Source organism: Phaseolus vulgaris, chromosome 10 (assembly GCF_051622355.1).
Source record: "Phaseolus vulgaris cultivar YP4 chromosome 10, ASM5162235v1, whole genome shotgun sequence".
Taxonomy (NCBI): domain Eukaryota; kingdom Viridiplantae; phylum Streptophyta; class Magnoliopsida; order Fabales; family Fabaceae; genus Phaseolus; species Phaseolus vulgaris.
This window is the reverse complement of record NC_143507.1, coordinates 6,913,896-6,927,170: the sequence shown is the minus strand read 5'-3', so window position 1 is coordinate 6,927,170 and position 13,275 is coordinate 6,913,896. Positions and strand designations below refer to the sequence as shown.

The window sequence follows — 13,275 nt, the reverse complement described above, 5'->3', positions numbered from 1 at the left end:
CCACCTCTCTTTCAATTCATACTTGTTCCTCCACATCTCTTTCAATTCAAAACCACTCTTCCACCTTTCTTTCAATTCAAAATTGCCCCCATTATGTATACCAAATATTGTAGAAAAAAAAATGACACAATGACCATAATACAATGATAAAATTAAATATTAATATAAGGATAAAATGGGAAAAAAAATGAAGAGTAGTTAAGAGGGAAATCCCATATATATATAGGTATAGATATATGATACCACCCTCAAATTACCACTTAGGTAACTACCATTTTCATTTATCAAAATTAATAAAATACAACAACACAACTTTCATTATACATATAATCCATTTTATTCAAGTAATATTACAATCATAAACATTTATCTAAGTACTTATATAAATTGAATACCAAATAAGTATTTAAAATACCTTAAAAAACATGCATTAAACCATAAGAAAATATTGTTTGAGTGAGATCTCCTTCTTTGAGAAATAGAGGTGAGAGAATTGTTTTAGTCTTTTCCTGGCTCAAAAGGTAGCTTGGACACTTGAACAATATGACTTGTCACTTGGATACCTAATTGTACACTTGAACGACCAAACTATTAACCAAACTATTAAAGGAGAAAAAGTTGTCATGACATACTCTCTCTCTTAAACTACTACATGGGAGCTTGAGTGATGAGTCTTTGCCACATCATTAATTAGCTCAAATTCAACTCAAAATAAATCTATTATTGTTCAAATAATTCAAATTCTTTAACACTATTGAATCATCCATTCAACATTACTAACAACCAAATATTTTTGAAATCAATCCACATCAAAATAACTAAACTTGAACCAAATAAACAATAACCATCATGAGTTATCTAATATAGGGTTGTACTCACATCAACTCAAGTTAATTACATTTTAACAACTTCCATTACCTTAAATTTATGTGCTCATCTAGAAAACACCCATAAAGTAGGAGAAGAGCTACAAAAGTCCTAAATTACATCAAGGAAGTATGGTTCAAAAACTAAACACGTTATTATAGACATAAACTAGTAGATATTAATAATTTTCGATGATATTGTACATATGAAAAAAAAATCCAATCCATGTACATTAAATAAAAGAAGAGGATATATAGACAAAAGGGGAAAAGTCTTATTTTAATGTTTAAAACTAGATAGAAGAGTTAGAATTGATGATCTTGGTTGTATAAATTGTTTATGAATTCAACAAATTTTTTGATTTTAGACAAATCATTTAGTGGATGAGAAGGAATCTTAATATGAGAGAAATGAAGTAATCTTTTATTTAAATTGTTGAGCGAATTATACTTTAGACAATTACTATTTTATTTTTTGATTTTAGACAAATCATTTAGTGGATGAGAAGGAATCTTAATATGAGAGAAATGAAGTAATCTTTTATTTAAATTGTTGAGCGAATTATACTTTAGACAATTACTATTTTATTTTAAGATGACATGTTATATTATATGATTTATATATAATTAGAAATATTTATGTATATATGACATTAATATATTTGTAGAAATAAGATTCAGTGAATGGATTGAAAGTGAAGTTAATGTATGTTTTTCTTTAGTTTAATCATATGTGTATGTGTGTAATTGTTTGATGATGTAATATTTGAGATTCTTGAGCTTGCATTTGAGTAATTATATGTAAGTGTATTGAATTGAGTAAGTTATGTTAGATTGGATATGGATGATTCTAGAACTTCACTGATGATCTAAATCACGTAGATTAAGACATCAGGTGGTAAATAGTTAGAAAAAAAAATTACATTATCATTACATACGTTTGGTTATACAATTGATTTACCCTAACTTATGGAGTTGAGGTCCACGAGTAGACTAAAAGTGCTTAAAATGAGTCAATGTTAGTATATGGTGGGACACTTAATTCAAGTATCCAGGAAGACATTTCTTTTTTATTTGATATCCATTTGAGTAAGAGTTAAAATGGATCAAATAGGTTTGGATTGAGATGAATTGGTTTTATTGGTTTTGTTTGAATCATGTCTTAAATACATTTGTACATTGATCATAAATTCTTAATACCTTTCTTTTGTTTTTAACATGATTTTTTACTGATTGTATCAAGGACATGAGCAAATGATGTTTTGAGTCCATAAGGAAGTTTTGTAAAAACATAATGTAAGATCCTAAAAGTTTTGAAATAACTACATAATATAAAAAACCAAAATAGGATCTTAAAATTATGTGATTCTCACCAAAAAAAATATAGAAGTCACAACAAATGTATACATATAACACTATCTATCAAAATACATATTTTATATTTTTTTAAATAGATAATAATAGAAAATTATTTCTAATTTTACTAGCATAATTCAAATTTTTTTATAGGCTTTATTTATCATAACAAAATAACTAAACTACTTTTATTTTATGATTTTCAATTTTTCCTTATAATAAATATATGTTTAAATAAGTAAAGGCGACAAATGTAAATAAAAACTGAATAAATAATGTCATCTATTTTGATCATGAGTTTACTCGTACATAAAATAAAGGAGTCAAAAAGTGTTTTACTAAGTTAAAAGTGAGTTCCAAAATGTTATAGGCAATAAGTATGAAGATCCTAAGCTGAATTCAATGTGTATATCTTATTCTTTCAAGGATGCAAAAACTCTTTTTCATATTCATTTTACGACAAGGATGCAAAGACTCTTATTCATATTCATTTTACCATAATCATGGGACATCACCCTTATTTTTCCTTTGATCATATAAATTATGGTTGTTACTGCTTCTTTCATAAAGTAATAATGTGAATAAGCTCTTATATAATATTAGTTAATCGATCTTTTTATATTTATAAAGTAATTAGTGGAATTTGTTATTGATGAGGGTATAATTATCTAGATGATATTATCGGAGTTTTCTAGTATGATGTCAGTACTTGGGTGATCAACCCCCAATAGGTTAATTTTTCTCGAACGAAATTGTAACCAAAAGAACGATTGTCTTCTACCTCGATCGATTGGTCTTCCACTTACTCCCTCCTTTCTCAGAACAACTTCACAACTCTCCCTTCGTGCTTCTCCTCCTCGTCTTCATACGCTCCAAGTGAGATCTCGATATTCAGTATATTAATGCAAAATGATGACGTACCTTATTTCTCAAAATCTGTGTATTTATAAGATTATTATAGACCATTTGTTATTGGGTTGGATTATGATTTTGGATCATGAATAAGAATGTATTACCTAATGCTTAACTACTGGTTAGTCTTATTAATATTCTATTTAGTCATAACAAATTTAATCGTGTCAGTCGACCCTAATTAAATGCTGAGACTTCCAACTGTCATAAAAACACGACTGATACACTATTGTTACATTAGTGATTCTCCTTTTTAACTACATAAATATGAATACTTTACAATTTTTTATCCTTAAAAAGAAATTTAAATCTTTATGTATAAACAACTTTTAACATGTATTTTTTTACATGGCACATACATTACACTTGTTAAAAGTTCACAAGTTATTATTTCTAGAAAGGTCCACTATACAATTGTAACTTTCATGTTGCTTACAACATTTGTTTCATCTAAGTAACTCTATTGTTGAACATATAACCCCTTCTTCAAATCTTCAATTAATAATTTTTTGTTATTTTCATTCTTCTTTTTTACTTTCAACTTTTTTATTATACAAGTAATATCAATTATTCACTAACTAAATATGTAGCACAATATAGTCATGTAATTTTTTTGTCATGTAGATGATATCTTACGTAAATATTTTTTTTAATATATTGGATTATTAATTGTACATGAACTTATAATTTTAGTTATTTGTATAAAAATATCAGTATCATAGTTACTATAATAACCATTTTTTTCAAAACAAAGTATATGTATTTTGAGGTTCTTATTATTTATTTAATTTTTATTATAAATTATATATTAAATTTTTTTTGCATAGATTCTAAAACTTAAAATTATTTATTATACTGATTAACTTATTATATTTTACTCTTTGACAACGTTGTTATTTATCTGTATTTATATTTATTAAAACAAATTATAAATTTATGTTATATTATTCTAATTTATTATAGACTGTATTCATTGTTTAAATATTACAATAAACTTTATCTTTGTTATGAAAACTTATATTGATAACAATACAACCAATACAGTAATTATATATATTTTTAAAAATTAATAATTATAAAAGTAGTAGTTGATTTTTAATAAATACGAATATATGTTTTTAAAAAAAATATATTTATAAGAGATAAATAAAATATTAAAAGTCCCGTGCCTGGCACGTGGTGAAGTAGTGAGTAACAAAGGAACCACCACGTTTTGGGTTCTTCCTCACTCACCCTTCCCAACGGAACCAACCTTCCATTGTCTGCGGTTATGGCTTCCCTCTCCCAAGGCGATCACCAACAGGTCTCTCTCTATTCTCTATCTTGTAGCTTGATTCACAAGCTCCACATAAACTTCACTTCGTTTTCGTTCATCAGAATATTATGTCAATTTTCTTCTCTAAACACTTATTTTCTTCTTAATATTTTGTGAATTCATTCCATTTGAATTGAAGATCAAAATCGATTAATGAAGTAAAATTGTTGCAAAAAAGCACCGGAAACTCCTAAATTAACCGTGTCTTAGCTCTGTTCTTGCTATTGTTGTGGTTTGATACATTAGTAAAATGATGTTTTTGTTTTTAATTGATTTGAACTAGTTTTGGTTTTGTTTGGCAGATTCTGGTGGAGCGCAAATTAAATGCGAGAGTTTTGACCCTAAACAGGCCTAAGCAGTTGAATGCCCTCTCTTTTTATATGGTACTACTTTAATCGGTTCAATGCGTTGTTGATGAAAAATATCAAATCGATGGGTGTTTTTTTCAACAAATTCGTGATTTGTTATGTACATGAACATAATATTGATTGTTGATTGGATTACTTTTTACCCTCTAAAGTAAGTTGTTCACTTTAGAGCAGCTGGATCCAGAGTCTAAATGAATGCGATAATATGGTTTCACTGATTAGGAATTTTTAATATTAAATGTGTTAGGATAGGCCCAGTATACTGCCCCAATAAACTATAAACTATGTTAACCTCGCATCTAGCATCTATTCTATCAAAACTATGACTATAGTCTATAGAATACTAAGATTATTAAACTAGAAACTAGGGTTAACTATAAACTTTTCTTCTTTTTCTCTATTTTCAGATGTCACTTATATATGTGACATTTAGGTTAACATAGTTTATTGGGCCAGTATACTATTGGGCCTAACAAAATGCCTGAAGAAGCTGTGTGTTGAAATGAGAATTGAGATTTAAAAAAAATATATTATTGATTATTTCTTTCACTGTCTAAGTCTTGTCTGATTATTTGTTTACTGCTGCCATATGCCTTAGATTGGCTCTACATAAAACATAATTATGCTTCTGTCCCATACAACAGGGAACGGAGGAAAAATGAGAAAAAGGATTAAATATAAAAATAAGTATTAATGTGTTATAGGGACTAAAAGAGTGCAATTCCATTTCTAATTTCCTATTTTCTTACTTTTATCTGCAATCTTTTTCTGTCTTCTTGTTAATTGTTGTAGGTTTCACGTCTGCTTGAAGTTTTTTCTGAGGATGAAGAAAATTCTGATATTAAATTGGTTGTCGTGAAGGTAATCTCCTTTTAGTGACCACATTCAGTAGACTTTTACTCTATGGAAAAGGAACAAAACAGGCTGCTATTGGAATTGAATTGAGAGGGTTGGCTGAAGCACATCAGTCTCTGAAAAAGTTAACCTGTCGTTTGGTCCTCAAATATATTTTAGAGCCTAAAAATGATTTAAATTTTTTGGGGACCTTTTTTTTTCAAATAAAAGTAAATGTGGAAATGGCATCACTATACAAAATTTTAATCCCAACCAACTTGGCGCTCTAGCTTTTATCAATAATTTGCAGCACACCAAAATTAAAGAAGCAGAAGAGAGTGGGGACTAAATCAAACCAAACCCACTAAAACTTAAAAGTTCTATAGTTTGACAGACCAAAACTATCTCTAAAAGAGTGACACTTAACAAAAAACGGGAAATCATCCCACTAAACTAAATCCTAAAGAGTAATACCATGTACAACAAGTTTATCAGCTCAACTATTTCCCTCTCTAAAATTGTATGAAACCCTAAAATACATATGCTTCATGATCTTAAGACAATTTTTTCCACTTGTTTCTTAACTTCCAAGGAACCAAGGATACATCAGAAAATGCTTTAACAACCTATATGAATTTATCTCATCATGTCAATATGAAATTTATCTGCATTATATACATGTATTTCCACTGAAGATAACTTTAAAATTTGTCTTTATAAACATTTATAGACACAATTTAAATAAAGTGAAAATGGTGATTATGAAAGAAATTAAATAGATATTGGGTGAGTGTACTACTCCACCTTCATTACAGTTGCATAGCTGTCAAAGGGATTGCTGTCAACACTAGTGTACTACTCCACCTTCATTACAGTTGCAGTCCTTCATTGCCATGTAATCTAGAATATGATCATTGAAAATTTTGCACAAGAGAGGGTGCACTATTGCATTTTCCATAGTTTAAAGGGGCATATTTGATATAAAACCTTTCATATGGTTTATCACAAAAGTTAAGGGGGCATTGGGAAGATAAATGTTGACAATCAAAGATGAAGATTACGAGCTTTTATATGATGGCGAAGTTTCAACCAAGATGCAGAGCCCATGTTCCATAATGCATGCACAGCATATTTACTATGTGAATTCGTCTACAGAGCTCTGTAATTAATAATTGTTCTGTAACTTGATGTTCTGGTTTTACGTTTTGTTTGCATTTTGATTGTTTCTATTATATTCTGTGGTTTTTATTAATGCTTTGCTGTCTTGTTGATGATGAAAATGTTTGCCAACTGCTAGTTTAGGGTCACACCCAGGCCAATTAGGCAAGATAAGTTAAAACTATGAAGGATACTGTTGGAATTAGGTGGAAAGATTAGATATATTTGTAAAATAGGTGTGATAGTAATTATTGGTTTGCTTTATGAGCACTTGTAATGCTGAGTATTATGAATATATATTGTTTACATTTAGCAGTTTAAGCACTGAAACACATGAAATATTAGTTTTTGAAGATAGTCTCCTTCCTATGAGTCAAGCTTGACAACCTTATACCAATAGTAGAAAGTCAAGTGACTCAAGTCTACTCCCCCCCCACATATTCCTTAGTGTCTTCAATTTGACAACCTTTAGTTTACTTTTATTTTTTAGAATTTAAATTATTAATCTGAAGAGGATATTTGGAAAGAATCATGAAACTAGTTGGGTTGGTAACTGGTTGCTGCTTAGTGCTTGGATTTTTAAGGGAAGCTTTTAACCATTGACCTTCTTTGGGCCAGTATACTTTTTATGTCCTCTCTGGTTTTTTTTCAGGAATTTTTCTGCCTAGACTACCTGTTTTTTGGTGAAAATCCAGAGCAGTATTTTGTTGGGAAGTTATGAAAAGTGAACCAGGAAGTAATAAAAGTAGCTACTTTGTAATAATTTGGCTAATTGTTCCTTAATGATAATACTTTTTCAGGGCTTCCATTTTTCCAAATATTCCAGTTTTAGCCTTTTTATGAATATTTGTTTTTAAAATATAAGAGAGGATGCAAGTTGCCTTCTATGTTGCATACTCATTGGTTAGTGATAAACTTCTACTGTTCAAACAATTCATGTAATATATGTAAATGCATGTATTTCTGACTTTAACAATTAGAAAGAGAAGTCATGGATAGAACAAAACTATAATTTGTTGAACATAATTTTTCTTATTTTCAAGGAGAAAATCTTGATTTTCTGACTTTGGCTTGTCTTGTGGCTACCTATATTAGGGAAATGGAAGGTCTTTTTGTGCTGGTGGTGATGTGGCAGCTGTTGCTCGTGAAGGAAGTAAAGGTATGTTTTTGTAAATAGCAGATTATTAGGATAAAAAGTATTCTCAATATTTCCATAGTAATCAGGAAAAAATATCTTTAGAATCTTCCTATTTATTTCAGCATATTTTTATTTCCTTTTTTTAAAGGTTTTGGTTATTACAAATACAGATGATGAAAATGTAATTGGTGTGATAGATATCAATAAAATTATTCTTTAATTTTCAAGTTGGTATCAAAGTTCCCGATCTTGGAAGCCTTGTATATACTTAAACTTATCAAGACATTTTGGGACCAACACCATTCAAGAGATTTTGACAAACGCCATAGAGGTGTTGAGTGTCATTTGTTTACAATAGTCGAGCCTGTTTACATTTGTTTACTTAAAGATGCTGCAGTGTTGAGCATCAATCTTAGAACAACAAGGACGATTCTTTTCATCAATGGAGCCTACCGTTTGAGTAAGATGGTCAACATAATTTGGTCCTTAAGCCAAAGCTTTAAATTAGATGCCCAAAGGTCATAATTGGTTTCGTCTAACTTATTAATGGAGAGAGTAATATTGACATAATTAGTAAAAGTGGAAGAATCAGATGCAGCACCACTAGGAGAAGTCATGGTTCACTAAGGAGAGAGAAAACAACTTCAGGAGAGAGTAAACGTCCTCAAATAAGGTGTGTAACATCAAACGGGCTCTGATCACAAAAGGGAGCCCAGATCAGGAATAGGGACTATTAAAGGAAAAGAAAGAATAGGGTAAATCCCTTGTGTATATTGATCACATAGGGTTATGTTTATATAGGAAAAGAAACATATGGGCTAAGCCCATTACATAAATATGAGATATCTAACAATATCTATAATATCTCATAATATCTCATAATATCAAATAATATCTAATTATATATAATAATATCTAACACTCCCCCTCAAGCTGGTGCATATAGATCATATGTACCCAGCTTGTTACAAATGTAATCAATCCTAGGTCCTCGTAAGGGTTTAGTAAAAATATTTGCTAATTGATTATTTGAATTAACAAACTCAGTCTTGATATCTCCTGATATAATCTTTTCTCGAATGAAATGACAATCAATCTCAATATATTTTGTCCTTTCATGAAAAACTGGATTTGAGCTAATATGAAGAGCAGCCTGATTATCACATATAAGTGTCATTTGAGTAACCTCTCCAAATTGCAATTCTTTAAGTAACTGTTTAAGCCAAATAAGCTCACAAGTAGCCGAGACCATAGCTCTATATTATGCTTCTGCACTAGATTTTGCCACAACACTTTGTTTCTTGCTCTTCCAAGAGATAAAGTTATCACCAATGGAGACACAATAACCAGAAGTTGATCTTCTATCAGATGGAGATCCTGCCCAATCAACATCTGAATAACAAACGACTTTAGTATGGTTATTATGACCATATAACAAACCTTTTCCAGGAGAGCCTTTAATGTACTTCACTATACGAATGACTGCATTCCCAATGATCTTCACATGGAGAATTAAGAAATTGACTCACCACACTGACTGCAAAAGAAATATCAGGACGAGTAACAGTGAGATAGTTCAATTTTCCAACTAATCTCCTGTACTTCTCAGGATCTGAAAGAGGCTCCCCCTGATTGGGTAGAAGCTTGACATTGGGATCCATGGGAGTATCAACAGATTTCGAATTCATCAACCCAATTTCCTCCAAAATATCTAATGCGTATTTTCTTTGAGAGATAACAATACCAGTATTGGATTGTGCTACCTCAATCCCCAAGAAATATCTGAGTTTGCCAAGATCTTTGGTCTGAAAGTGTTGACAAAGGTGTTGTTTTACTTGTGAGATGCCATGGTGATCACTGCCTGTAAGAACAATGTCAGCAACATATACTACAAGATAGACACACCCAACACTCAAGTGACGATAAAAAACTGAATGATCTCCTTCACTGCGAGTCATACCAAATTGTTGAACAACATTGCTAAATTTTCCAAACCAAGCCCTAGGAGACTGCTTAAGGCCATATAAGGATTTGCGAAGACGACATACCAATCCAAAAGACTCCCCCTAAGCAACAAAACCGGGAGGTTGCTCTATATAAATTTATTCCTGCAAATCCTCATTAAGAAAAGCATTTTTAACATCCAGTTGATAAAAAGGCCATTGTTGAAGAGCAGCCCTAGCTATGAATAAGCGAACAGAGGCCATCTTTGCTACTAGAGAAAAAGTATCACCATAGTCTACACCAAAAATTTGGGTATAACCCTTAGCCACAAGACGAGCTTTGAGACGATCAATAGTACCATCAGGACCAACTTTGATAGCAAAAATCCACCTGCAACCAACAAAAGATTTCCTAGATGGTAAAGGAACAAGTTCCCAAGTTCCATTATTCTGAAGCGCATTCATTTCATCAAGCATGGCCTGACACCAACCAGGATGAGCTAAGGCATCACCTACAGATTTTGGAATGGATACAGAAGAAATAGACGAAAGACAGGTATAAAGGGTTGAGATAGTCTATGGTAACTCAAAGCAGTATAATGTGGAGAGGGATTACGAGTAGAACGTATACCATTACGGATAGCAATAGGAAGATCAGGTTCAACAGTCGGAGGTTCAACTGTAGGAGCCGGAGGGGGATGAGGTGTTGGCACCGGAATAGAGTCCGCTGATGGACGATGAGACGTTTGACGACGACTATACACCTGAAGAGTTAGTGGCGGTGGTGAATTGTTAGGTGCACTAGGCACAACAAGAGGAATATTAACTTGATTAGATGAAGAAATTGAAGGAGAAAGACAAGACTTAAAGTAAAGGGAAGATTCACTGAAGGTGACATGTGCTGAAATAAAATAATGGTTTAAAGACGATGAGAAACATTTATATTCTTTTTGTGATCTAGTGAACCCTAAAAAGACACATTTGTGTGACTTAGGAGATAATTTATCAAGACCAAGACTAAAATTATGAACAAAACATGTGGACCCAAAAACTTTGGGAGGTAAAGAGTGGAGAGGGTCATGTGGAAATAAAATAGAATGAGGAATTTTGTTATCTAAAACTGAAGATGGCATGCGATTAATGAGATAACATGCACTAAGAACAACATCACCCCAAAAACGTTGAGGAACATTACCATGGATTAAAATAGTACGAGTTGTTTCAACAAGATGTCTATTCTTGTGTTCAGCTACCCCATTTTGTTGAGGTGTATAAGCACATGAAGTTTGATGAAGAATATCATGAGAAGCCATAAAAATTTTAAAAGAATGAGAAAGATACTCACGTCCATTATCACTGCGCAAAATTCGGATGGAAATTCCAAATTGATTTTTAATTTCATTGTAAAATATTTGAAATATAGAAAACAACTCAGAACGGTTTTTCATTAAAAATACCCAAGTACATCTTGAATAATCATCAATAAAAGTAACAAAATACTGAAATCATAAATTAGACTTAATACGACTTGATCCCCAAATGTCAAAGTGAACTAAGGCAAAAGGAGATGAAGCATGTTGTGAGACACTACTAGGAAAAGAACTACGAATGTGCTTCCCTAACTGACACGACTCACACGATAAAGTAGACACATTAGACAAACTTGGAACAAGCTGCTGCATCTTTGCAAGACTAGGTGACCCAACCGAGCATGAATGAGAGATGGAGAATCCATAATTGCGCCAACATGTGCAGAGATCTATAGTTGATAAAGTCCATGAGACTCACACCCGGTGCCAATCATCCGTCTCGAACTCCGGTCCTGTAAAGTAACAGAATCTTTGGTAAAAGAAATAACACAATCAAGGGAACGGGTTAGACGACTAATGGATAATAAGTTAAATGGAGACCCAGGGACATAAAGAACATTATCAATAGATAAAGAAAAAAAAAAGATTAATAGTACCAACACCATGTGATGGTACCCTATATCCATTGGCCATGGTAACCGAAGGTAAATAACCCGTAGTAGATAGGGAAGAGAAAAAAGATTTATTACCAGTAATGTGATCAGTGGCACCTGAATCTAGAACCCAAGGGCCATGGGAAGTGGAGTGAGTAAGGCCAACAAAAGATGTACCTGAATGTGCAGAAGTTGTGGAACTAGGGTTTTGATGATCCTCATACCATTTAAGAAATTCATTGAAAATAGCAGGCTGTCCTAGGATATCAATTGAAGTATGGTCCATGGTAGAAGGTTGCACAAGGGCAATTTGAGCAACCGCAACAGATCTAGGAGGACGACCATGTAAGGCATAACATCTGTCAATTTTGTGGCCAAGTTTGCCACAATGGTCACATTTGTGACGCCCTTTGCCCGGCTTGTGAGGGCGAGTACGATCATTATGCTGAGAGACTAAAACAAAAGAGTCATCAACATGAGACGTTATATCAGTGGTGTGTTTAGTTGGTACGCGCAAAAGGGTAGAACAAGTGGAAGTAAAATTGGGCACAATAGGAGATCCCAAAATTTGATCACGAACGTGAGAATAATCATCAGGAAGGCCATGTAAACCCAATAACATGAAGAACTTGGATCTTTGTTCTAGTTCTTGAGAAGGAGTAGAGGCAGGAGGTAATAACTCATTAAAATCATGAAGAAGAGCATGAAGTTTACCTAGATATTCTGCCATTGTACCATCAAGACGTTTGGGAGCAACAATTGTGAGAAGATTTTGACACACACCATAAAGACGTTGAGTATCATTGGTGTATAATAATTTTGCTTGTTCCCAAACTTCTGAACATGTCTCATAGGTACGAAAAATTTGTTTTAAAGATGAGTGAATGGTCGATTTGATAACAATGCATAATTGAGCATCAATTTTCAACCAACAGAAAACCTCATTTTCAGCAAGAGTAGGATGAGTAAGATGATCAACAAAACCTTGACTCTTAAGCTATAATTTAATATCTGATGCCCAAATGTCATAATTGGTTCCATCCAATTTGTCAATGGAAAGATGAACATTGACGTAATTAGTATAAATAGATGAATCCGGCATAATGACTGCGGAAGAAGCCACAGTGGTAGTGGCAGCGGAAGAAGCCATAGTGGCAGCAGAAGCGGAAGAAGCCATAGAAGATAAGGACAAATCCAGTCACCGGTTAATTGGCGGCAGCAACAAAGATGAAGGCTCCAGCAGCGATTCTGGCAGCATCTTCAGCGGAGGCTCCGACGAGATTCCAGCCACGGCTCCAACAATATTCCGGCGACGTTTCCAGCGAGATTCCGGTGGCGGCTCCGGCGAGGTCCGGCGGCTGCTCCGGCGAGACAGTGGGGTGGTGGCTGGAAAATTCCAGTGAATAATGGGTTCACCAATAA

At 32.6% G+C, this 13,275-nt stretch overlaps 1 protein-coding gene across 4 annotated transcripts in view; it reads left to right on the top strand.

Annotated features, from left to right (window-relative positions):
- Positions 1-4,296: 4,296 nt before the first annotated feature.
- The window catches only part of LOC137818313 (3-hydroxyisobutyryl-CoA hydrolase 1), a 34,056-nt gene continuing 25,077 nt past the window's right edge, over positions 4,297-13,275 (top strand). For 2 of the 4 annotated variants that reach the window (XR_016516218.1, XM_068621649.2), the window contains exons 1-4: positions 4,297-4,437; positions 4,752-4,832; positions 5,610-5,678; positions 7,905-7,968. Coding sequence is in view for 1 of the 4 variants with exons in the window: in XM_068621649.2 (XP_068477750.2) it covers positions 4,405-4,437; positions 4,752-4,832; positions 5,610-5,678; positions 7,905-7,968 (247 nt within the window). In the remaining 3 variants the exon portion in view is untranslated. Of the gene's footprint in view, positions 4,438-4,751; positions 4,833-5,609; positions 5,679-6,502; positions 7,546-7,904; positions 7,969-13,275 lie in introns of those variants that run through there. The other 2 variants (XM_090296279.1, XM_090296280.1) reach the window with 2 other exon arrangements.